General features: G+C 40.5%; 1 protein-coding gene across 8 annotated transcripts in view; it reads right to left on the bottom strand.

Moving 5' to 3' along the window:
* Positions 1-24297, bottom strand: part of LOC115008605 (histone deacetylase 7-like) — a 44110-nt gene extending 19813 nt beyond the window's left edge. For 5 of the 8 annotated variants that reach the window (XR_003832310.1, XM_029432297.1, XM_029432298.1 and 2 more), the window contains exons 1-9: positions 24095-24297; positions 6686-6870; positions 5983-6049; positions 5484-5577; positions 5167-5246; positions 4316-4429; positions 4003-4100; positions 2980-3060; positions 84-231 (exon numbers count right to left, since the gene is read on the bottom strand). Coding sequence is in view for 7 of the 8 variants with exons in the window: in XM_029432297.1 (XP_029288157.1) it covers positions 84-231; positions 2980-3060; positions 4003-4100; positions 4316-4429; positions 5167-5246; positions 5484-5577; positions 5983-6049; positions 6686-6870; positions 24095-24113 (886 nt within the window). In the remaining variant the exon portion in view is untranslated. Of the gene's footprint in view, positions 1-83; positions 232-2979; positions 3061-4002; positions 4101-4315; positions 4430-5166; positions 5247-5483; positions 5578-5982; positions 6050-6685; positions 6871-16447; positions 16827-23390; positions 23659-24094 lie in introns of those variants that run through there. The other 3 variants (XM_029432302.1, XM_029432303.1, XM_029432301.1) reach the window with 3 other exon arrangements.
* Positions 24298-27364: the final 3067 nt, after the last annotated feature.

Raw genomic sequence — 27364 nt, 5'->3', positions numbered from 1 at the left:
TAAACGCAAGAAATACCTCAATATGTGCATGTTGAGGTATTTCTGTTTCTGCTGTACAACACATTTACAGTTAAACAACTCACAAGAGACAAGTTGGGAGTGCACTAGCCCAGTGTGTGGTTCCAGTATGAGCACAGGCTGCAGGCGCTGAGCCAGGGCTGGATTACTTCCTTCCAGAGGCAGGTAGACCTGATGCAGAGCAGATAATGCCAGCGGCATTGCTACTCCCTCCTGGGGAGAGAGGTTAGGAGACACAATGGTAAGAAACGCAGCAGAGGTCAAGAGGAATTAATTTAACACAAATGAGCAAAATGGAGGGCTAGTGTATGTTAACATTGTCATAAAGTGAGCAAACTACCACATGAGTAATTCATAAGATATGAAAGCACCACATTGATCAAAAGGGAAGTGAAAGCCTGAATACACCACATGCTTCTATAAGTGTGCAAGTGTTCAGGCACTATTTCAGATATTCAGTCTTAGATACACATACATTCATGGCATTAATGTGTATCCATGTGATCTGTAAATGTGAATTGTGAAATAAAACAGTATAAATATTGATTCTGAAGGGAACCCTAGAGCAGGGGTCTTCAAAGTGTTTCAGGCCAAGACCCCCAAACTGGTGTAGCGTGGTGCAGGGACCCCCTACTATATATATTGTATTGTATAGAAGAGGCTTGAAGAGGTGGGGGTGCGTGGCACAAATACAATTTTAATTCTAATTTTAGACCCCTCTCCTTTCTTCCACTCTGTCTCTTACTGTAGGTGTGTGTCGCCACCCCTCGCGAAGTACAGCGGAGGAAGGAATGTGAATGCGCGAAGCAACAAAAAAAAAAAAGTAATAAAAAATATATATATTATTATTTTTATTGCTTTATCTACAAACAATTTCGCGAACCTGCAGTACCTCCTGTTGAAGACCTATGCCCTAGATCAGGGGTCGGGAACCTTTTTGGCTGGGAGAGCCATAAAAGCCAAATATTTGTTTATGTATTTCCTTGAGAGCCATATATTTAATCAATTTTAACGCAACTTCATGCGTGCATTTTTTTAAGAATAACACGTCTCCGAGTACTAATAGCGGTATCAGTGTTGCATTGAACATGTGCTCTTTTATTAAATAAACTAAACGCTTACGTTATTTATCTCATATTTCAGTGTTTACTGCACGGGTGTCAAACTCAAGGCAATTATGACCTATTTAACCTCTTACGTCTGTTGTTGTTGGTGTTGTTTTTGTTGTTGTCCTGCATTTTAGCGCCTTGAGATTGCTTTTAGCTTTGAAAGGCGCTTTACAAATACAATTTATTATTATTATTAATTATTATTATTATTATTATTATTAATATTATTATTATTATTATTATTATTATTATTATTATTGTTATTATTATTATATCCGGCCCGCGAGAAAATATCATATGTCTGTCATACCTGGCCCGCCGGTTTTGGTAATTGCATCAATGCATGGCACAACCACGGGAAAAGACATTTGAGGAGGTATCTAAATGTGTGAATGAAATGAAAGTTTTTGGAAAGCAAAGGGAAACACACCACAGATCTCTGGGACGATGTGAGCTGGACTGTTTGTGCGACATAACGAAGCATCTCACTGTTAAACCTGCAGCTTCAGGGCCGTGTGATCACAGACATGTGTGATGCCAAGCTGCCTGTGGGAGACTCAGATGCAGAAGGACACTTTGGTAACTACGAGTTTCCAAACACTGACAAACATCTCCACCGCTGTGTTCCCGACAGCATTCTGCTGATGCACTGAGAGCATTTGCCGACTTTGCTGCTCAGATATTTTAATTGAACTGCTCAGCAACCCGTCTGCAGTTGACTTAAATATGTTCCATATCTTTTTGCACTTTATGTGTACCCTGTTCAATAAATGTGGACCGTGTTTGGCCCTCGACGTAGTCCCAGTTTTTAATATTGGCCCTCTCTGTGAATGAGTTTGACCCCCCCCGGTCTACTGCTTGCTTTGCGCAGTTTCTCCTCAGCTGTTTCGCGAAGGGCAGGGCTCCGCCCCCTACACACACACACACACACACACACACACACACACACACACACACGTGTGTAAGTGTGTGCGCTGTGCAGTCAGAGACAGAGCGGAGGAAAGGCGAGGGGAGAACTAAAAACAAATCCTCTGCTAAATGTTTTACTTTAAAATGACACAATATAATTGTTTATTACTTGTTAATCATGTTAAAAAATGTCAGCTTAGAATTGTCTGCGAGCCATATCGCGTCATCAAAAGAGCCATATATGGCTCGCGAGCCATAGGTTCCCGACCCCTGCCCTAGATCAGTGGACCTCAACCTTTTTAGTGCAACGGACCGGTTTCATGTAAGACAATATCTTCACGGACCGGCCTTCAAAGTGGGGGGGGGGGAGGTTGATAAATATGACGGAATAAAATTATACGACCTGCATAAAAAAATATATAATATGAGGTGCATAAAAACTCACCATTACGCTGAATTAGTGGGAGCCCTGAGCTCGTGTCTCTGCAACGAGCCGGTCCAATATAGGGGTATAAATTCTTCACCAATAGTAAAAGGTTTCTTCTCTTAGTGACACGGTTAGTCACTAAGTATGACGCTCTCCGTGCACTCGCATGTGTTGATGTGGTGACCATCAGTAATTGTTTATGTCCTTCTTGTTCATGTTTTTTTCTTTCAAAAAACTCCAAGCGCTTGTCTTTTAACGGCAGGTGCCGGTGAAGCCGTTATGAAGGCTTCGTTGCCTCATGTACTAGCCTGTATATTATGCATGAGAATCACCTGTGGCGATAAACACGTATTTTAAGTAGGACTCCTGATATTGTCTTTTAAATGTCTCTTCATTGGGTCTTTTCCCTTTTCCAAAAAATACCTATGGTCTTGACATGTGTCAAGAGACACAGACGCACAGATGGATGTATCCGGTGATTTTCCAACCACTGCCCTAGATGGCATCGTTGCTCACCTGTGCAGGACGTCCAGCAGTGATATTGGGCATGGCAGTGTGGTTGGGTGGCAAGGTGAAATGGGCCAGCAACCTCTGTGCCTGAATGAGACAGAAATATGTATTATTGTCTACGCAAAAACATAAAAACACATATTTACATAATAAAGTTAAATGTTACTTATTTTTTTGCGCCATTTCTAGTGCCATTTATTAACTTTCACACAGCTAATACATTCTGATTCTATACAAATATGTTGTATACAAGACTTGGGTGCTAAAAACTGATAAACCCACTATACTGCCTCTACCCAGGAAATTGTGATCAAGTAACATGTTTTTGGACATTGAGGCACCTAGCCTTCTCAAATCTCCCTGTTTAAAGCATTGGGTACCATTACAGTACTGCATTCAACACCCCAATTAATATTCAACTGTTAGTGGTTGTCATTTAAAGAGCAGAGGTACAATCACCAGACCAGGACCATACACTTTTACCGTTAATGCATATATTTATAATGGGAAACTAAAATAAAGGTGCATGAAAGTTGAGCACATCTTGTCCCCTGTTTTGTGTTTAGAGACGGACATTGATAAGATTTTATTTTTGAAAAAAAGTAGGCCTAAGCAAAGGGCTGGGCAATATGTCAATATCATGTTATGAGACTAGATATTGTCTTAGATTTTGGAAATCGTAATATGGCATAAGTGTTGTCATTTCCTGGTTTTAAAGTCTGCATTACAGTTAAGAGATTACATTTTCTGAACTTACCAGACCGAGCTGTTCTACTATTTGACTTTAGCATTGTAGACGCAGAGTTTGATGTCATGACGCATTAGTTTTTGCAACGTGCAACTGTCAGAAAAACATGCTGACTTCGATAAAAGGAATTGATAACCTCGGAGGCATGGTCTTCAACTCCCATCCCTAATTGTGTTGATGTATGCTTGAACAGAACACTGATCCCTAATCACTAATCAAATGCTTTTGTGGATAAGAAAGTCTGCTAAATTGCTATAAATAGATATAAAAGAAGTGCTCACCTCATGAGTCAGTTGGAGGTGCCCATTATCAGAATGGAGGCTGTCGTTGGGTGAGCTGCACCCTGATGCTGGGGTGCTGCTGCTGCTGGGGGAGCAGTCTATGTGACAGAATTGGGACACGCCCATCAACTCATGATAGCCAACACGGTGAGAATAGATGTGTTTATATAGCAACAAAGGGCGCACATATCAAATTGAAATATGAATTAAAATGTGTCAGTAACAGTCTGTGACGTAATAAAGTAACAGATATAGAAATGCATATCAACGCAGCATTGAAATAAAACAGAAGATCATGAGAGTGTTCCTCTACCCAGAGTTTCTGTCCTGTGCTTGACAGTGGGAGGGGCGCTGATCTTGCGCTGCAGCGGGTTTGGCCTTGTACTGATGAGCTTCTTTAACTTCAACTTCAGTGTGGGCTCAGAGACTGCACACACACAGATAACAACAAATGAATACGTGAAGAAGCAAACACAGACACTAACATACTTATCCCCAAGGTCTCATGAAAAGGAAAGATACCCCTTAAACTCACAGAAATGTATGAAAAACTGATTGATGTCACACATCCTCTACATCAGCAAGAATGCTCTCACTCAGTAATGCACACAATATAAGGATGCACTCAATTTCCATTACAAAACCAAGTTATGCAATCTGCAGCACAGCTGAACCAAGCAAATACCTGAAACCTGGTCAATAGCATAACAAGTCCCATGTTTACATTGGTCAGGCTCCAGTAAGCCCAAACAAAACAATCAATCAGTGGCTGGCTGAGAGAAGATAAAAGGCAGCTTTGTGCTGTCACCGTGCCAAAAAAAGCACTTGTGGTGTGTGTGTGTGTGTGTGTGTGGGCACCTAAGAGTTTGAGGGCCAACGCAAATAAATAATGTCTGTGTACTCGCAGAGATGTACAGTAAGACGAAACCACTCCCACTCTCACATGGTGAGGGAGACCGGCTTTGGGCTCTCACGCGGCTCATTTTACAAATACTTTCTTTAAAGTTATGCAACTGATTTGGTCAGATATGCAGTCAGATGACTTTGAGTCTGACTCAAATGACACAGAACAGACCTGAAATGGAAAATCACCAGTGATGTACACAACTTTAACCTCTGGGCGGGAACCCTTATCACAGATACAAACAACCAGAGGTGTCTCACCTGTCCTGCGCAGGGGGAGGTCTTTACGCTGGTCATAGGCTGAAGGCTGAGACTTTGGAGACAAGTCAGGAATCGGGAGCCTAGGTAACCAAAACAATATTGGATAGACGCTTCACTCATGAATGGATATGAAGAAAATTGTTAGATTTTGTTTATTTTTAACATTATTGTATTACTTTCATTAATATCAGAAAAGGATTCCTTACAACAATAAAATGTCAAAGTTGTAGTTTTGGCAAATATGTATGATGTGTTTGCAGTTGCACAGTCAAAGTTCTACTAAATCATTGATCCGTTTGTCCGTTTGTGTCTCTCACCTGTATCCTGGCGAAGGACTGCTGTGGTTGGTATGGTTCTTCATAAATATGTGTTCCCGAAGTTTCTGCTTTACCAGAGGACTGGCTACTGCACCTACCATAATATAAAATAATGACAAAATGTTTTTCATAGAGAAAAATAGTTGTTTCTTCAAGTACTGTATATTACTAAAGGGTCAAAAGGAAGTCAGTATCCAGGATATTTGTCACTTTCCTCCAAGCTCTCTTCATTTCCTCTAACTAAAACTAAAAACAGCTCAAAGTGTTTCCTGAAACAAATGTGTTTGTTTGACTTTGGTTTAATATGAGTACAAATTTCCTTCTGAGGAATCTGAGAATACATCACAGCACGGTTGGAAATCCCCTTCTTTTTCAATGAAACATACAGTACAGTGTGCTATGACTCAGATGAAGAGCATGCCAACAGCCAAATGGTCTCTTAAGAGAACCTACAAAAACACATTACAGTAAGGAGAAATACATTACATTCGATACTCACTCTGCTCATTTTTACTCTTCCGTATCAGCTGTTGTAGCTCTTCTCTTTTCTCTGGCTCCATGTTATACTGAGAAGAAAGAAATGAAGAGACGTCAACACTGACCAGTCTAGTCTGCTTGGACATGTTGCAACTGAGAATTGCATAAAAAATGATAAATAACACTTCACATTAGAGTAAAGAAATATAGCACTAGAAGTGCAGCCCCAACCAGCTGATCCATGATTAGCATCGATCAGAATCTAATACCGAGGAGTTGGTTTGTGTACAAGAACCTGACCTGCTTCTTACTCATTCCTGCTGAGCATTCATCAACTTGTGTAAAGACATGCGGTAGAAGCAGCTGGCTTGTTCCTGTGGTTCATGGCACAGGAGGTCCAGCTGCCTTTCACTCTGTGCATCTCACCCTCATCCAAATAAAATGCTGATGTGGTGATTAATGTTGCCAGATGTGGCAAGACCTGTCAACATTTCATGAGCATACTCAGCCATTTTAGATCTCTGTTTATGTACTGAATGCTGATGTTGTAGAAATATTGAGGCACATATTGATTATTTAAACTGGCCAAAAGAAAAATGGGGGAAAAAACAACTGTAAATCGAAGATTTAGCCGATGTATTCACACTGCTGCTGATTATGCTTGGTGCCGCTCAAGCTTTCCTTTTTTTCACACTCCAACTATTGGCTCAAGAGTTTGTCCTTACCTGCAAGTGCTGCTGGGAAAACTGGGAGCAATGCTGAGAGGTGAGGGGTCCCAGGAAGAAGGGAGGGTGGGGGGCCAGCATGGCCGAATCTAAGCCTGGGTGCAACAACCTCTGGGTCACACTTAGGTCCATGGGTTGCTCCCCATGTATGGATAATGAAACCTGGTTTCTGATGATCACATCCACTGCAGAAGGAGAGAGAGGAAGCACATAACACATCCACTTTTTTTTAAGGGTATTACTGTCTATGCTTATGGGTGTCAATGTGGGGTGAAGAATATGCTGGTCAAAGATATATCATCACCGTAGATTAAGAATAACAAAGGTACTACAAATATCTTAGATGTGATAACACAAAGGGAAGTATGTTTTTAACAGATATTCACAGATGCCCTTCACAGATTGTGCTTTACATAAACATGATCAGGAGTGCACTCAGTTTGTTTGGCATAAGTGTATGCCCAGATGTGTACTTGTACTTGAACTCTGCAAATTCACCAGTCATATTTCATTTAATTCAAGTCTTCCTGCCTCAAGTGAACTGGCCATTGTCCAGTGCTGCATTCAGGAAAGCAAAAGAGAGGGGTGTTTGTGTGTGTTGGGGTTGGAGGGGCACAAAAGAAAGAAAGAATGAAGGAAGCAGGGTGGAGGAGTTGGATTTGAACATTGTGTGGTCAAGGCATTTGGGTCAGGTACATAAATCTGTCATCTCCCTTCCATGTTTTACTAAAATGAAAGAAATAAAAAGCTAAGTTTAGCACGCGTGAGACAATTGAACCAAGCTCCGGTGTCCTAACGAAAGACAGATGTCTTTTTATAGGTGCAGGGGAGTGCAAAAAGGTTTTGATCCATTTATGCAATTCAAAGGCCACAGAGCAACCTTACTTTCAATCTTACTCTAGCATGCATGGCACAATATGGGCCTGATGGTATGACCTGTAAAACAACATCAGCCTTCGTTTGCGTTTTGTGATGCACCATAACAACAAGACAAAAACATATGCAAGCTCACAGATAACTTGATACTGTTTTCACGCGTCAATGCGACTGACACCTGAAACCAATAAACATTGTGAGGAATGTTTCGGTACCGATACAAAAGCTGAGACAGATACAGTATGGAAGAAGACACCTTGCTCCCTCTGGGGTAGAGGGACAGTGTGAGGGAGGAAAGGAAATGGAAATTTACTGAGCCCGTTTGCCTGAATGACCGCGACCCAAAATATTACTCAACAGTACTCTCGTTACTTTAATGCTGAATTACAGTGAATCAGAAAAAACATTTGCAATTATTTGCACTTGTTTGGGGAGTTAACAAATAGAAAATTATATTATCAACCCAACTACAGTGATAAGGCACACCAAAAAAGGACAAAATGCCAAAATAACTGATAAAGATAAGTGAAGTAGATTGTGTTTCTAGAGTTAAACACACAGTTTTTAAGGCTTGGTCTTTAATTTCTGCTATTAGAATTAACAGTAGCTCCAGCAATGAATGAAGCCCACAGCTCTTCCATGAGTTACAGAGACAACATTATCAGATCTAACTTTCAGGAGTGCAGTTAAAAAAAGGCTCAAAACAAACCTCCATATACACACAAGTCCCACTGAACTTCCCTCCTGCAGCAGCCATACAGTAATGAAGTCGTAACAGACCCCTGGCAGCGTTATTTGGCCCTCATTCCCAACAGCAATTCTGACTCAGAGCGAGAAGTAATCATGTCTGTGAAGTCGTTTCAGGTTGACAGAATTCCTCTTAAGAAGAAAACACTCCCACGCTCTTATTACTGCAGGTCAAGGGAGACTTACACACAGTAGAACATGAAAAAACAGGCGGGGAGTTAAGAAGACCAGGACTATTTACAGTACAAGATAATATTGTACAGTTTAAGCCAAGTGTTTTAGTTCTGTTGTCCTGCCTGATAACCAAATACAAAATTCATAATAACAACACTATTTGTTCATGGGGACAACCATGTGTTTTCATGTGTTCTGTATGTGTGTGTGTGTAACAGAGAAAAACAGTAATATAGTTTGTGAGAAAACTAAAACTTTGATGCATGATTTTTTTATACAGTTCATCATAGAGGCAGGGAAACACAGGAAGATGAGCCTCCTGTACAAATGGCTCTTCTTGAGTCATTGGAATCCTACCTTGCCAGGTAACTCAGGAAGCCATGACCTTTCAGACAAAATGTAATTTGTGAAATATTTGAACCTGTCTCACACACCTTGTTCATGTCTGTGTTAAAGTTGGCATGGCTTTTTTTTTTTAAAGCTTTGGAAACTATTTTACTGTAGTTTGAAAATGTTAAGCATGCAACAGGAAATACCTGTTGCAGCAGAACAGTATGGATTAACCAGAAGCATGTCTGTGTTTTCAAAGGAAATCAGACAATCACTGGAGCAGCGGGACTGTGGTGTTGGTGGGGACTCAAATAATGTGAATACCACACACCCACACCCACACCCACACACACACACACACACACACAAACACACACACACACACACACGCACGCACACGCACACGCACACAAAACAAGTCAGCTCCCCTGAGAAAAAGGAAATGATCAGGAAGTCAGTTTTACTTCTCATCTGAACAGAAAAGAAACACCTGCGGTATATTTTTACCCTGAAAATACAGCGACGACCAGGCTGCAGCAACCATACGTAGCTGAATTCTACTCACTTTCAACAATGTGACACTAAACGTCCTTCCTGAGACACATAGTCTACACTGACTGACTAGAACAATACTTCAGAGTATCTCACAGTCCTTTAGAGCTTTTTAAAAGTCAAATTCAACGTACCTAAACCAAAGATTTCCAGATTCCCAAAGCTATAGTAATCACATTTAAATTGTGACTATGAATGCAATTGCAAAAAAATTTAGTTTACAGAATTCCTTTGTACCCAAAGCAATCATTATTGATTATTTAACGTTCAACTCTGCATGGGGTGCGAGACGCAAAGGAGACAACAAACATACATGAAGACCGGATTGTTTCATTTAAAATATTAAAATATTTTTGGTTTACATGAGTGACTGTGTAAATGAAACCCCAGATTGCATTAAAAATCAAGCATTTTTTAAGGAATATATTCAAATTCAAGCATATTCCTAACCTTGAAAACATAGCGTTAAAAATAAGCATTTTCCAAACTTCCAAGATTTAGTACTAACTCTGCTTGTATTAACTACATTTTCTGTGACTTTCTACAATTTTAAAGAAAAGGCGAGTTTTTCACACAAATGTGTTTGGCTCATGTACTGATACTGAAGCTGTGACTTCAGGCAGACTTACAGTGTGACTCATTATTTGTCTAGGCACAAAACCAGCTCAGTCACCTCATGATGCATTCAAAAAGCAAACTTAACAGTCAATGTTTCTTCCACCCTGACCCTGAACACTTTAAAGAGCTGCTGATTACTTCCTATCATCTTACCAAGACTTTACTAGAAGACGACATCTACAGTTTGCACTTATTATAATCAACACATTACAAAAAAGTAGTGTACTGATGTAGGTATTTTTAATCAACATTGTTTTCCATGGTCTGTTATTCATCAATGGTGCTCAAAAATGGCAAGATTCATATATAAAAACTGATAAGAAATGCTATTTATATGATAAAGATCTGGACCGTTTTAAAAATAAGGAGAACTTCATCTAGATAGGATCTGTGTGCGTGCTTCTGTTTCTCTCATTTGTGTTGCTAAAAATAGGTAGGAGACAAACTTCTGGTTTCTGTAATAGCATATTCGTTTCACAACCATCATCCTCTTTCTGTGTGCCTTCTGCAGGAACACACTGACACACACAAACGCACGCACACGCCTGCTGACATGCATAGGCTTTACTGGTGCACACATACACACAGAAACAGTGACTTCCTGTTTCTAAAGTTAGTCTGCACCATAACATCCTCTCGGTTCATTTAGGCAAGCAGAATCTGCTATTTTGGTTGAAAGGCTTCATTGCCACTTCACATTCACTACCTCATCTGCAGCTTGAGAGATACAGCAGTATTTATATCCACACTGTGGCCCTAAAATATGCTTTAAAAATATTACAGTGGTAATTGGATGGAGATACGTCTGGAAGTCACACATCAGGTTAAGTGCTAGCTACTATTTGTATACATAAACACTGGCAGCAGGCTTGAGGTTGATGCCTGGTTAGATGAGCAACAAGGTAGAAAGGGCAGGAGTTCAGATGTCATGTGCGAAATACAAACAAATACTGTTTGAGTAAGATATCAAGCATGCAAACTAGTGCTGAGTGTAAAAAAATATTATTCTGCTGACACTGAGCTCTGTATTTACAAAGCCACTCACTCAAACACACACAATAGCAATTTTATGACAGCTACTCCACCATGCTGGCCACCTTTACCAGTCCCCGAACTCCTATCTCTCCGTCCTTTTCTGCGTCCCTCCCCCGTCCTTACGTTTAGAGGAATTCACAGCTGTTGGGGACATTCTGTCCCTCTGCTTCCGAGCAGCTGGAGTATCAATCGCCGTATGTGTGCATCCGTATGAGTGTGTTCTTGTGTGTGTGTCCATCCTATACGCGCCAAGATATTAATAGCTTGCAGTTGTTTCTTTTGAGTGTACACAGCAGGTCTTTGTGTTTGCATAAGTAGGATCTGCTTGTGCGACAGTTGAGGGTGCGTGTACACGTGTATCAGCGCATCAGTGCTGCCTTGTGTTGGTGCCAATTTATTAATAGTGCTGATTTGTTTCTTTTGAAGGAACACTGTGGCTCATTCTGCAAGTTTCATGACAGTTTATTTTTAGTGTCACCTGTCAGTTAACACTTGTGTTATTGTGTGTGATCACGCACTTGGGCTTTAGGACATTGAGTTTTTCTACATATTAATAGCATCACACCACTTGTTTTTATGAGTGTGTGGCATGCGTGTGTGCTTATAAGTGTATTAATAGAATTCCCAATTGCCACATATGCTTCTGTATATGTATGGCGTGTCATACTGCAAATGGGTGTGTGGATAGAGAATAAGTTTACTACAGCCGATCACTATGAGTGAGCTGATAATATTGGTTAATCCAAGTATTGGCATATTGTTATTGCAGTACATAAATGATTTATAGACTGCATGTTTTATTATGTTTCACTTTCACTTGTCTTAGTAACATATTTGTTGTATTTGCTATTAAAAGTTATAAATAATTATGTTATGTTCAGTTAAGTTTAAATGTACTATTGTTACTATTATCAGTGATGATTACATTTTATTGATAATTGTAAAATATCCTATCCTGCTGCAAATCTTTGGTTTTTTTTATATAGCTATAACAGGTTTTCTTTTTTCTTTTGTTTTATGTGCAAAGTATTTTGTGAATTAATTGATTAACTCTTTTAACCACAATTTCCCAGATCCCAAGGTGATGACTTTGTACGACCAACAGCCCAAAACACAAAGGTATTCAATTTACTATGTCACAACCAAGAAAAGCAGGAAATCCTGACATTTAAGAAACCGGAAACATTCAACATTCGGGATTTTTGCTTGAAAAATCATTCAAACGATTATTCAATTATCAAAGCAGCTGCAAATTAATTATCTGTCTACCAATTGATCAAATAATCAACTAATCCTTCTACACATTTTAAGAAACAAAATGTGAGGAATCCTTGTCAAAAATCTTTGTCATGCCAAAAATGTATGTCCTATATGTCATTATAAGATGTTTAGCATTTGTTTTGCCATTGCTATGAAATTTGTAAAGCATACCGCACATCTCATTTCCTGTCCCCCCCGAAGGCTTATGAAGTAACAACTTATTATGCCACAACATAAGCCATACATTCCTACACTTAAACACGTAAACAGGAAAATTGCGATGCACAATAAAATATGAGGTTCCTTCAACGTCTGGCCTTTTCTTTTTTCTCTCATCAATCATCATTACAGTTTTGTAATGTCAATGCCACTCTCTTCAACCAATAGTTCAGAGGTCAGACATTTATAAGACTTCTCTTGATGTTGTGTCCCTGAGGCAGCGCAGGAAAAAAGATGAGGGGTCGTCAGCTCACTGCAGAGTTGTGTGCATACGAAAGTGTCACAAGCTAGCATGCTCTTTAGTGTGATTCTCCAGCTTGATTTCTCACAGCCAAAACAGACTGACAATTGTTGAAATGGTTTCATTTTTTCTCCTGTGGGTTCCAAAGGGTCATATTTTTCGGAGGGGGAAACTAAAGCTAAATGTGACTCAGGGAGCTGTCATAAGTTGGCATGAGACTGACACTCTGTCTTGTTTGCCAAGAACACACACAATATGTGTTACAGCTAAAAGAATTGACACTGATACTTTCATGAGCTAGCAGGTGCTCCTCATTCATAAGAGAGATGGGTGACACGGTACATTAGTGCTAATACACAGCCTAATTCAATTCAATTCAATTCAATTATTACCTTTATATTGCCCTCAATTATGCAAATTAAGACATGAGCGACTGTTTGACCTGACGGGAACACCAGCTGACTTCCTTTATGTACTTCAAAAGAAACAGTAACTGATTCAGGTCTGTGCACCTCATCTACACCTACACTCATCCACCCCTGCTCTATGATCCTGCCGTTACCAGATGTTACCTGAGTGAATGTGGCCTTTATGCAAACACAGAGACACTATGTTATATTTGTTTTTTACATGTAAAAACACAACAACAGGCATAAGGTGATTTGACTGAGAGAATAGGCACATGTGCTCACTTCCTACTATGAGTCGCCCAAGAGTCTGCGGTATACTGGGCATCACAATCTGTTATTGCACAATAGGTTAGAAAGCTATCTACACAGAAGGGCTTCGTTGTTTCAAATCCACCCAGCAGTCAGTAAGAATTACTAGTACTAGCCTGCTTTTACTGCTGATTTTTAATAAAGTTACTGTCTTTGATTGAACTTTGCTGATTTCCCTAATATTCTCCATCTTTTTCCCTTTCTGATTCTCACACACACACACACACACACACACACACACACACACACACACACACACACACACACACACTCCTGTTGCTATGTTTTTGAGGAGCAGTATCAGTAGTCAGCTGAGTTGATCTTAAATCAGGAACAGGAAATGTGATCTGGGGCTCTGGCTGGTCCAGAACACTGTCCCTATTGTCAGCGCACTGCTGTGGCTCACACTGGGGAAACACTGGGAACTTTTAAAGGTTATCTGTCCTGGGAAAAGGTTGATATTCACTTTCACAACTAGCCTTCAGCACAAAGGCATAACCAAAATGGATATGATGGATATGAAGCGATGAATGCTTGATCACAAAATATGAATTTTCCTTGTTTTATAAAGGCCTATTATGGGGTCAATGAAGGAGATTCTCCAACAAGCTTCTCTTTCAGTGTTTACTCAACCAGGGTTGAACTACTGGTCAAATACATTGGAAATAAGTGATTAATTCAGTAGTGGTGGAAAGTCCCTTACTGGTCATCTTAGTCATCCATGCAGCAAGCAAAGTAAAAATAAATCAATCCACTGACCTTTTAATGACCTCAATTTATTAAGCCGAAGACAGAAAAGTAATCCACTTCTATTTTGATAAGCGATTCATCTTTTAGTAATTTTTAAATAAAGTCACAACAGTAAACTGACTATCTATGGGTTTTGGATAAAACAAGCAATTTTAATACATCATCTTGGGCTCTGGAAAATTATAATCGTAATTGTATGCAATTTTCTGACGTCAATTACTGAAGAAAACGTTAGCGGATTAATTGATAATGAAAATAATAATTTTAGCAGACCTACTTCTAAAACTGTTCAACATGATACAGAGACAGGCATCTAATGCAGCTAAGCATGTAATATTCCCAACTTTGGCTATATAGAAATGTACAGACTAAATTACATTACAAGACTTCTTCTTAGCCAACTCTTAAGGGAACTCAAAAAAGAAAACCAAAACTAGCACACTTCTCCAACAGTTTCCCTGCAGTATGTGTTAAACCACATGGTGAATTGAATGCGAAGAAATGCCTCTAAATAAACATGATCATGTTTTTGAAATAACTGTGAATTTCTATTAGAGGGTTACCCACTATGCAAAATGAAATCCAGCTTCATATCTCAACAGGAAGTCAAAACCTCACTGACTACTAGCAACCACATCGCAGTGCGACAGTCTAATAAGAATTATATAATTTGCAAGGATTACCTTGCAAATAGTTAGGCCAGAGCGTGACTCACAGCTGACGCCAACTGTAGAAGCACAGAGGCGACTTACTGTATGTTGACATAAAAATGTCTAAAAGAATGAAGAAAAAAGCCCACAGACGGAGAGACAAACAGAATATCCACATTTCCATTGTTAGGTGGGAATATGTAGCCTTTATTCTAAGATGATGGTGGTAAAGTTTCACTTGAACCTGCAGTCATATGAGACCTATTCAGTGTTTATGACAAAGCCAAACCCAAAGGCTATCACAACTTGTGGAGCAAAGGGGCCTTTGTGATCAACAGTTTGAGTAAGGTGACACCAATCATGTAGCATAAAAGCTAGTTATTATGAGTATTCAGTGATGCACTTTTGTAAACAAACACACATGCGTGGATACAGTATCTGCACGCTGCAGAGACAACCATGCATGCACAGAGATAGAAATTCAAAGCAATAATGATCCCTGCTGGGATGATGAGATGATGAGAGGGTAAATAAATGGAGGAGAAATATAAAAGGCAACAGAAAGGGGGCAGAGTGTAGGTGGTGTCGATTATTTTGGCATGGCCAACATGAGACTAATGTAACTGTATCCCCACACCAGCACTGAGGCTATGACCTCATCCCGACCAGAGATAGAACCTGGACACATGAGAACATTATTCCACACATGGCTGCCCTCTGCGTGTGTGTGTGTGTGTGTGTGTGTGTGTGTGTGTGTGTGTGTGTGTGTGTGTGTGTGTGTGTGTGTGTGTGTGCTTGTATGTGTGTTTTCATTTTCTGGGGACTGAGGGGGCTTGGGTGGGATCTAACAATTTACGACTTCTGTCATAATACAGCACACACACTCACACAACACAGCTGCCCACCCCATAGTCCATCAAACAACCAAACATTTGTTGCCTAGAAGTGGATGAGTCAAACTTTTCAATGACGTTATGGGCAGAAAAACATCCAGTAGGAAATTCTACACTAGCACTCACAATGACGCCTTAATACCATAATTACATGGGCTAATTATTTGGTCTATTTATCACCATAAAATAGTCATGTTGCCTGTCGTATTAGGATAATTACCGCATTGAGTTACAGGTTCAGGCGGGTAATGAAGCATATACTACGTCAGACTGCACTCTGGGCATGTAACTTACACTTATTCTGATTTTGGAAATCATTATGGCCATTTTTGTCAATTGTTGTAGCCTACAGCATTTCTTCATATGATAGTAGAACACTTTTAACTGCAAATTAAAATGTCAGCCAGGTGAGCTTTTTACACCTGTTGAGTTGGGACACAAGCCAGAACGAGGATCGCGTGGGTGTTTGTGGCAGGCAGCGGATATTTAGCTGGCTCACATTTGTAACAGAACAAGTAAGTTTAAGTATGTTAGCCGACACACGTTATTTTACACAAGGAAGCAGTAAATTAGCAGTTGAGATACATTTAAAACAAAAAAGTTATAGTCATATATAGTTATAGTTAGACGTTGTAACTGCGTTTGCTAGCTTACTGCACGGTGCACGTTAGCACATAATAACGTTAAACATCGCCTACCGTTTGGAGGTGAAGTTCAAATGCGACGCATTTCCAACTTCATGCGACACCGGAGGGTCTGACAGCCAGTGTTAAGGTACCAAAAGCAAGTCAGAAAAAAGAAAAGACAGATAAAAACTTCGTCCGTCTGTCTATCCTTGTCATCTTCGGTCTTTTTTGACTAAACTGGTCGTTATTGTGTCAGTTTAGCTGACTGGTCTTTTACACACACAAAAGAAAACGTTGGTTCCAGCCATCAGCACGCGCCCCAACCAGAGCTGCGTATAAAGAAAGCTAAGACACTTTAAAATGTTATAATGTCGGTTACTTTGTAAGAGAAAGACTGTCCGCAGTCACCGAAATCTGCTCTCCACTTGTCTGTCTCCTTCTCACTGAGCGTCGGTTGTGAAACTACTGATAAAACCAGCTGACAGTCACTTTCATCCGCGTGTGTGCTGCTGTGTGAGGGCTCCATCTGCTGAACTCGGTAAGAAGGATGCTTTGTGTGTGTGTGTGTGTGTGTGTGTGTGTGTGTGTGTGTGCGCGTGTGCGTGTGTGTGTGTGTGTGTGAGCGTGTACTCCACTACCTTTATTTTACAACTTCAGTTACTAGTTGTTATTCTGCAGATTCGGATTAATAATACAAAATATAATCAATACATTATTATGTATAATTATGTAAAAGATTAGACTATAGACTCCTCTTTATCCCTTAATTAATTTCACAAGCTACCCGGTAGTAGGGTATATATAGTTAAAGTTGCTTAGTACCTCTTCCAAAAGGAATAGGACTGCAGAATGAGTTACTTTTGACTAAGCTACCACAGACACACATATCATAGGATAACACTGGTTACGTGATAAAGGCGATACAACCCAAACAAACAATATCACTACCAGCCTGTTTTCAGTATATACACACATTGAATACAGTTGGCAAATTAAGTAGATATGCTGCTGCTGATATAACATTAATTGGTGTACCACAGGAGCTGTACATACAAAGAGCTAAGATATCTTCATCATAATGAGGAGCATAATAAAGAGGACAGAGAGTTAAACAAAGTTAATAGCACTTTGAGTATAACCCCCACCACTCCTGCCATGTTGTTGAAATAACAACATGGTAAATAACTTCCCTGTGCTGACAGCGGATGCGTTTAACTTCCATAGAATTGCTTTTGGTTGTAGGCTGAGCAAATATATCTCTAAGCAATGTGTATCTTTAGGACACTTTTATGACATCAGAAAGGATGTTGTTAAGGGAAACTGGCCAGAAATATAAATATGGCCATCAAAATAATTGGAAAACCACAGAACCCAACAAATTTGAAATACATGTGCATATCAGGTCGGATAGAAGGCCTCAAGTAGAATATCATTCTTTACATCCAGTTTACAACAAATCCAAACGTCTGTGTGCAGGAGGTGCTGCAGAGTCCTCAAAACCTGAATGCGTGTAAAAAGTTGTTTTTTTACTGGAAATCGTAGCTTGATTGAATTGTTGATACGCTGCTAATGTAACATGCAACTCGTTCTGTGCCATCATGTTTATTTTACTGATCTCTTTATTTGCCTTTTTTTCTGATTATCCTCTATTTTTATTTCGGGATCTGACCACTTCATGAAGCCAAAGGCAAACTTTAAAGTCTGAGGACAAAAAGGTTCTCTCTGGGATGCACAAATACACGCCACAACTCTTAATTTAGACAGTGCTGCCCATTCTCACATGTCCTCTCCCAAACTGAACTCTCACTGTCTCTCACAGTTTCCTCATCCTGCTTGTGGCCAAATCCACCCTCTGCCAGCATTAAATGTCTACATGATTCGATCAATGAAGATTAACCAATCTGGGACAAACCAACTGGTAAAACTGAGTCAGTCCTTTGTTTCATGGGACCCAGGCCAGTCCTGGTCAATAGCTTTGCTGTTGTTTAGTTACATTGTGTACCTAGGGGGAAAATGATGGCCTCAGTGTAAACTCAGTGTAATTTCAACAACAGTGGGTCTTTTGCCTTGTTATGTTCTTGGCACGACCTAACAGTCCATCTCCAGTCACGGGGTTGACTGTGTCCTGAATCAATTAGAGATACGTACAAGCAAATTCAATTTCATAGCAGATCTTCCATTTTGAACAGAACATGCTTGAGACAGAGTTTCTTCTACTTGCAGATGTAAAGAGTGCTTGGTAACTGTTGCTGCTTAAGTTACATTAACATTTAAAACAGCTTGTTTCTAAATATACAAATATTTATTTATTCACTGTTTTGTTTTTGCCTTTAGAAATAATTTCATGAGCCATTATCAACGCGTGATTATTCATATCAATCTCGTCAACATTCAGTAGGTCTCTGAATCACCGCCGTAACGTTATAGCACATGTTCAAATTATAATCTAAAATGATACATGTAGGAGCTGATAGCTAATTGTAAGTATCCATTTTAAATAAAGTAAGTAATAAAGTGAATTGTCACTTTCCATCCATGGCTCTAATGTCTCTGATGTTAAGGATATACAGTATGTGTCACTATGCACATTTGGATACACATATCTAAAGTGCCTGATAGCTGTAATGTAATTTAACATTCATTTTGAACAAAATTGAAACAATTTCTTTAACAATAAGGCTACTTAGTAGGTCACAGTTTTATTATCACCAACATTTGTGTTTCTGTCATCATCAGATGTCAATAGAGCTTCATAACTTTCCCCATCACACTATTTCTTTCTCTGCCAGTGCCACTGCTGGGTAGCATGTGAGAGTTTGGATCTGTGTGACTGGAACACAGAGAGAGAGAGACTCTGTAAAAACATCCCCATCTTAGAGTACATAGCAGTATGAGCGAGATGCTGTGGAAAAGTCATCCTGGATGTCCTGTCGCCAGACGCAATTTTATACAAAATCCCGAAGAGGATTTAAAAAAATTGATAGTCAGAACAGTGAAGAAGGGAGGAAGACACATGGTATACATGGATATGACTCCAAGGTGGAGTTTTGTGGCCAGTAGGGCTCACTCCTCTTCCAGTCACAGGAAGCCAGTAGGAATGAGAGGAATGCAGTCAGGCAATACGGTGATGGAGGGAGCAGCAGTTGCCGGGCAGATAGCCAAAAAAGTGAAAGAAAAGGAGGGAGTCAGGGAAAAGATAGGCAGAGTGATAAAGTGATTAGACAGTGAGAAAAGGCTGCGGCACGAATAATTAAGATGCAGGATCAGGCATGCCTCCAACCACACTCACATAACAAAACAAACGGCCAGTAGCGGCTTTTAGTAGCTGCATGCAAGCGTAATTGTTCGCTCTGATATTGACAGTTTGACGAGGATAATGAGTGTCATATTGGAGGAGTCACTGGCGGTATTGCCACGGTACATTATTGTGACCCGTGGAATGTGGGGAGTTATCAGTTGCATAGATTTCCTGGAATCGGGTGGAGGCTGGGGGTCTGCAAACAAGAATTAGTTTTTTACTATGCAGGGGGTCGTCCTACCTTACAGACACAGACATGTACACACACATCTCACAGGCATGTGGAAAGCACACATACAAACAGAAACACGCAACTCAGCCATACATACAGTTCTCTCTGTAGCTCTGTTTTTTTACTGTTTTGATTCAGTTTCACTGCTCGCATCAATCCTGTCGAGGCAGTTTTTTAGGACTGCAACTAACGATTATTTCCATAATCCATTATTCTTGCTGATTATTTTCTAGATTACTGTACAGTAATCGATTACTCGTTTGGTATATGAAATGTCAGAAAATAGTAATAAAAATGTCCATCCTAGTTTCTAAGGTGACTAATGTCACCTTGGATGTCTTGTTAAATGTCTTGTTTTGTCAGTCAAAGACACAAAGATGATGTAAAACAGAAAAAAGCAGGAATCTCTATTTTTGAGAGGCTGAAAACGTGTTCTGACATTTTTGCATGAAAAATGACTGACGAATTAATCGATTATCTAAATAGTTGCTGATTATTTTTCTGTCGACTAATCATTGCAGCTCTAGTGTTTTTATTTGGCGAAAGGGTTAGGGTTATGCTTAGCGGTCCAATCCACCGTACACTACCAGCCCAGCACCAAACAGCAGACAGACAAAGTAAGTAACTAGCTGATTTACAGAGTGGAGCAATAAGCTGCTAAAGAGCCAAATCCCTCAGTAGTTGGTAGAGAGCAGAACCACAACAACTTCATACGGTGATGTTTCATTGTTCAGCTTGTTCCACTGCCCCAAAGTGGCCCAAAGAAATCAGTTAATGCAACTTTAAATCACCAGTTAATGTAGAATGCAAAAAAGAGAAAGAAATTCAACAAAACTGATATTCTACGTATCATTGCCTTGTTGTGTACATAAAAGGAAAAAAGCTCCATTACGCATGTAAAACAGTGGTTGTGAAGTTCTTGAACTCTGCATAACAAAGACCCTTGCACGTGTTCAGGTAGGCCACGCGAAGCTCCAGCTAGCAGCTGTGCGGTAACTTTGAACCGAGAAGGCGCTGGAGGCTGCTCTCTGTGGCGGGTAGCCTCTAAAGCCTTTCCATTCCCAACAGCAAGGCAAAGTCAACCCACAGAGGGGATACATAGCATTCAGCACTCGCCTAGTTTCTCTGGAAACTGACTGTGATGCTGGAAAGTGTTGCTTTACGACGCCTTCACACTCCCGTGTGTGCACATGTGGCAAAAGGTCAAAACATAAGAGTTGAGAACCGTGTGTACCTCTTTGAAAAGGTTTGTGTCGTGTCTTTTGAATGTCAAACAGAACAAACCTAAGAGGTGGCGATTTCACTGGAGCTGCTGTGAAGTTAATGCTCATGTTGATGTCTGTTGTTTATTAGACTATAGATTAATTAAGAACTCTTATTGTGTAAAATGTCCAGATATAATGAGAGAAATAATCGTGTGTCATTTAACTGTGTGATAATGTAAAGGAATGTGGAAAAGGCAACAATTCTCATTAACTTTATATTTCCTGCTAAAAGAGGTTTCTATCTCTGTACAGTAATTCTTGAAACTTTAACCGCTTCCTCCATGACAAAAACTTTCTGACAGTTTTTCCCTTTACAATTAAACGTTCCCAATGCAGATACATCTCAATTAGAGCAGATTCTTGCAGGAAAAATACTATTCCACAAGGGGGTGGTACACAAATAAATGACTGCATCTATTGCTTGTTATCTTAACACAAACAACAGCCTGTTCAGGTGCAAGAGATGGAAGTGAACTTACTATCAACTACTATTTTCAAGTTCCTTCTTCATCCTTTACAGCGCTCACTTGACCTCATTTTGCAGCCTCTGCTGTGATGAAAAATGCTCTTAAGACCAGAGAGGTGATCTGTTTTGCATCGTCATACTTTTACTATACAGCCAAGTTACTGTAATGTCCTTCGGCAATTTGGAAAATGTGATGTAACAATTACAAATCCAAGTCATTTTGGAAACTGAAAACAAAGATGCATTTAAGTTTTGATTGGACTGACACATTCTCAAAAAGTAATCATTGGTGTAAGTTTCTAAGTTTTGTAATTAGAGGTTTCTAAAGACAAATAATGACTCTTATATTAAAACTTTTAGAGAAGGCTTAAATACTGTACACAACATAAATGTCACGTCTTAGAAACACACAACATTGTGACCAATCGTTCTCGTTCTGTGCCCTCAGTCGACACTCGGCTTGATTTAGACCCTCGTGACGTGAGATGTCTGATTCAGTGACCCTGAGACAGGGAGAGTTACGTCCCCGAGGGCCACTCCCAGCTCACTGTGGCCTCTTAACCCTTCGACCTTCCCAAACCAAAACAAACCCACAGTTTGATGATTTATCACAATGACAGATATATAGACCATCTAAAGTTATTTTTACAGTTTAGCTTACACTGATTTCCCGCTTTGCACAAGACCTTTCTTTGTTCTCCCCTAATCAAATTAAAGATGGCTTCATTTACGATATTATGATCAGCAAATAGTGAAAATCAGCAGTTCTTACAAGTCCCTAAGATGGTCTCTGAATGTCTCGTTTTGTCCGAACAAATGTCCAAAATCCAAAGATAGTCAGTTTACTGTCACAGAAGACTAAGAAAAACAGGAAATATTTACATTTGTGTCGCTGGAACCAGTGCAGTTTTGCATACAAATTGTTGCATTCTTGCTTAAAAATGCATTACGATGAACTAATTATCAAAATTAAAGCCCATCAATTCTCTGTCAATCAAATCATTGATCAATTCACTCATTTCAGCTCCTGTTCTGATTATCAATCTGTGAATCATACACCCGGGTACAAGTTACTCTTTGCTGATAGTCTCATTTAAAATGCTTTAAGTCAACAGAGCATTTGTCAGATTTCGAGTCAGACAAATTTCACTTGCCATTGGATTCGTAGACGTATTAAAAGTATTAATTGGTGTATCAGATCATTCGAGAGACAGCTGAGTGATCATGCTAAAAGTTAAATACCTTTTATTAGTTTCAAACTACCTAAAAAAGTCATATGTGTTCATAACCGCCTGGCCAAATAAACCATGAATGTCGTTGTTATACTCCCATTATTTCTCTGGGAGAACACAGAGAGGTTACAGTCTGATTTATAGCCTAACAAACCACGTACACAAGTCTCTAAAAATGGAGCAGCACGGGAGAGTAAAAATAGAGCGAAAGTGTAGTGTTTTGGGCGAGAACGGCTGAGGCCAGCATTTCATCTTATGCAGCAAGATTTATGTACAGTGCACAAAAACAAGGAAGGAGGGCGTGAAGAGTCAAACCTGCTCTACAGCGGACTCCACTAACTTACTTTCTAATCATTTCTAATGGAATAAAAATGTGTTAAGCTTGTGGCAGTGATGATGTGATGTTTCGGGCTGGTCTAGATTTCTATGAAAATATGTATCCGTGGGCAAAGAAAACATAAGCATGCACAAGCAAAAATCTGACAACTCAAGCACGTCAACATTTTTTCAATTTTTGCTCACCTTGCTTAAAAGAACATCAGTACAGAGGACAACCGGTGTTGTGACAGCAACGCTCACTGTGTCACATCTTTCCAGCCTTTTTCTAAACAAAAACTAGTTCTCCTCTGCGTCTCTCTGAGCTTGTCTCCCCTCAGCTTTGCAGTGAAGGACTGTTGTTGTGTGTCTCCTTCATACTTTGCACTTTAATACTTTTCCTGGACCGACTAGCTCTCCAGGGTGGGTGGGTCTGTTTCCAATTTTCTCCCCTTCCCCGTCCTGAGAAACAACACTTCCAAAACCAAACAAATAAAACCAAAAAAATGAGCTACAGTTATGCCATTTTTTGCTTTCGCTCACCACAATGTTCCTCTTTCACATATTATAGGTTTACTTGATTTTAAAGTATTTGCAGTGATATCAATGTAAAGTGTAGGCACTACACTGAATGCAGAACGAACCCAAGCTTCTCACAGCTGAAGCCAAACAAAAGCTGACCATCTGCCGTAAGTAACAATGATGATAACCCTAACCCTAACAAAATGAATCTTCCGTTTGGGCAAAACTGTGTCCACATCTGCTAAAGTACCAGAACAGCTAAAATCCTTTCTTCAGAGTATAATACACCACATATTACCATACTTTCCTGTTGATATAGAGTCATGGAAATACACATTTTTACACTATTGCACAGATAGATTATTTTTCAAATGTGTAACATCGCCTACCGGTTTTGGTTGCTGACATCCAGCAAGAGGAAACCTTTGTGCTCCCACAGCAGTCCAGTCAATCACAGAGGCAGCGGACAGACAGGCTGCGAGGCTCGGGAAGAAGATAGATCCTGCTTTGACAGGGGAGTGGTGCTGCAGCCCGGCTGTACACTGACGGAGGGAGTCACAGTCAACTGCTTGACACAAGCCTCTGACTTTTCTGTGTCTTGCACTTCCTCTCATAGCTCTAATGTGAGATATGAGCGAGGAGGGAGGGGAGAGAGAGAGAGAGAGCGAGAGGAGGAGGGAGAGAGAGACGAGCGAGAGGGAGGGGAGAGATAGAGAGAGAGAGAGGAGATAGAGAGAGAGGGAGAGAGAGAGAGAGAGAGAGAGAGAGAGAGAGATATGGTGGAGGGCTCGTAGTATCGAGAGAGAGATAGCGAGAGATAGAGAGATAGATATAGTTCTGTCTCTATCTCTCTCGAGTGCGGTCGCTCTAGCGCTTCGAGAGCGACGCTATGCTTTATTTATCTATGCAGAGAAGTGGACGAGAGAGAGAGCAGAGAGAGAGAGGGAGAGAGAGAGAGAACGAGAGAGGAGCAGGAGAGGGGGGGGGTGAGAAGAGGAGGGAAGAGCGAAGAGAGAGAGGGAGAGAGAGAGAGAGAGAGAGAGAGTGAGGGAGAGAGGGAGAGAGAGGGAGAGAGGAGCGAGACGAGAGGAGAGAGAGAGGAGAGGGAGAGAGAGAGGGAGAGGGGGAGCGAGAGGGAGGGAGAGAGGAGAAGAGAGGGAGGAGAGAGAGAAGAGAGAGAGTAGAGAGAGAGAGGGAGAGAGAGAGAGAGAGGCGAGATAGGAGAGAAGAGAAGAGAGATTTTTTTTTTTTTTTGAGAGAGAAGAGAGAGGAGGGAGAGAGAGAGAAGAGAGGGGAAGAGAGAGAGAGAAGGAGAGAGGAGAGGGGGAGAGAGGGGGAGAGAGAGAGAGAGGGAGAGGGAGAGATGAGATAAGAGACGAGAGCAGAGGTAGAGAGAGAGAGGAGAGAGAGAGAAGGAGAGGAGAGAGAGAGAGAGAGAGAGAGAGAGAGAGGAGAGGAGGGAGAGGAGAGTAAGACAAGAGGATGTTTATCGATATTATATATAGATTATATATATATATCTTTATCAGATCTATCTCTATCTAGATCTATCTACTCTATCTAATATATATTATAGTCTCTCTCTCTCTCTCTCTCTCTCTCTCAGATCTATATCTTGATACTATCTTTTATGTCTTTCTATTAGAGAGAGAGAGAGAGGGAGAGAGAGAGAGAGAGAGAGAAGAGAGAGAGAGGGAGAGAGAGTAGGCGGAGAGCGAGAAGAGAGAGAGAGGGAAAGGAGAGAGAGGGAACGGAGAGAGAGGGCAAGCGAGAGAGAGAGAGCGAGAGCTAGCGAGCGGAGGGCGTCGGCGCGAGAGAGAGAGGGCGCGAGAGCACGCGCGAGAGAGAGAGGGGAGAAGGGGGAGCAGAGAGAGAGAGAGGAGGGAGAGAGAGAGAGGCAGGAAAGAGCGAGAGGGAGCGAGAGAAGGAGAGAGAGGAAGAGAGGGAGGGAGAGAAGAGGAGAGACGGGAGGGAGAGATGGAGAGAGAGAGCGAGACGAGAGCGGGAGAGGGAGAGGAGAGAAGAGAGAGGGGAGGAGAGATAGATCTCGAGATAGCTCCTAGCGTTTATGGGCTATAGCTATGATACTGGAGATATAGGAGCCGATGATAGAGAGAGGGTGTAGGAGGTTATCTAGATATCTAGCTTCTTATCTCTCTCTATCTCTCTCTCTCTCTTTCCTCCTCTCTTTCTTCTCCTCTCTCTCTCTCTCTCTCTCTCTCTCTCTCTCTCTCTCTCTCTCTCTCTCTCTTACTTAATCACTCACCCATAATTCTCTCTTTCAGAGAAGACACAGTTGCTCTATCCTATCAGCCCCATGTAACTTTTTGTCAGTGCTGCCCCTGCACCAGAAGCTCCGGGGATGGAGGGGGGGGGGGGGGGGGGGTAGTAGTGTGTATCTTTGTGCGTGTGTGTCGGAGAGAAAGAGAAAGACAGATTGTGTAGTCGCTTATGTCTGACAGACAATAGCAGGAAGTGTGCTTTAGGATGCACAGAGTACACAGGACCGAAGAAAGTTGCATTACAAGTGTTAAGACATATTACAGTGGTGCACTGTGCCTGTTAAAAAGACACCGATAACATAACGCAAACTAAAATCTTTGTTTTGTAGTTAGAAATGTGTGATGGGGGGCTGTAGCTTTTCCAACAGGAATACATTCATTGTGATTACTCACACACTTACACTAGTTTCACCCCAGCAACAATGTTATGAACTTTTAAATGTGCGTCATGATATAAATGCACATATTTTTATAGGGATTCTTCTAAATGCACATTTCCCCGGAAATAAGGGCGGAAAAGACGAGTTACAGCATGTGGTTTTCTCACAGGAATCTTGAAAACATGAATAGATAATGGTCAATATTTTTTTGATGCATCTTCCGATTATTGTTTCAATATGACATTTGAAAAAAAAGCCCATAATAAATTCATGGAGTCCAAGGTCAAATGTGTTGTTTTGTCTAACCAAGAGTCCAACACTCCAAAATATAAATTTATGTATAATAATTTGTGATTATCAAAATAGTTACTGATCCATTTACTGCAGAACGACTAATCGTACATAACATACATGTGATCAACAAATTCATTTTGAAATTGTATTTTCAACTTCATGTCAGTCAGAACACGAGTGAAGTGTATGTCCCATGCTACACCCTTCCACCAATTGTCATTAAAAACAGACAGTAGTCTTCAAACTTCTTGACGAGGGTAATAGTAATTTACTAAATTTGCTTAATTTTATTTTTATCATTTGCTTAAAACATGACCATAAGATCTAGATCTGATAAAATAATTTTACAAATAGTTTTAAATAGTAAAGTGACGGGAACACATTCTTTTGAATACATGAAACTTCACGAATGGCTTTCCAGTCCCTTAAGAGTGCAGTGATCAATACCATTAACATGTTTTTTTCTGCTCTTATTGAATCAACACATCTTTCATCTGATCCACCGAAAACCTTTCAGCAGACATAACAATGCCACAGACAGACATCAATTCAGTAGCAGGCAGCAGACTGCAGCTAAGCCAACACACATTAGTCCTGTTAAGTTAAATTAGTCATTTTAGGGAGTGCATGCTCTTTTTCTCTGTCTGTGGAAGAGAAGTGCAGCTAAAAAGGTCGACAACCGTCCTGACCTCAACTGCTGTGT

The sequence above is a fragment of the Cottoperca gobio genome, chromosome 5 (genome assembly GCF_900634415.1).
Source record: "Cottoperca gobio chromosome 5, fCotGob3.1, whole genome shotgun sequence".
NCBI classification, from domain to species: domain Eukaryota; kingdom Metazoa; phylum Chordata; class Actinopteri; order Perciformes; family Bovichtidae; genus Cottoperca; species Cottoperca gobio.
This window is presented reverse-complemented; position numbering and strand designations above follow the sequence as displayed.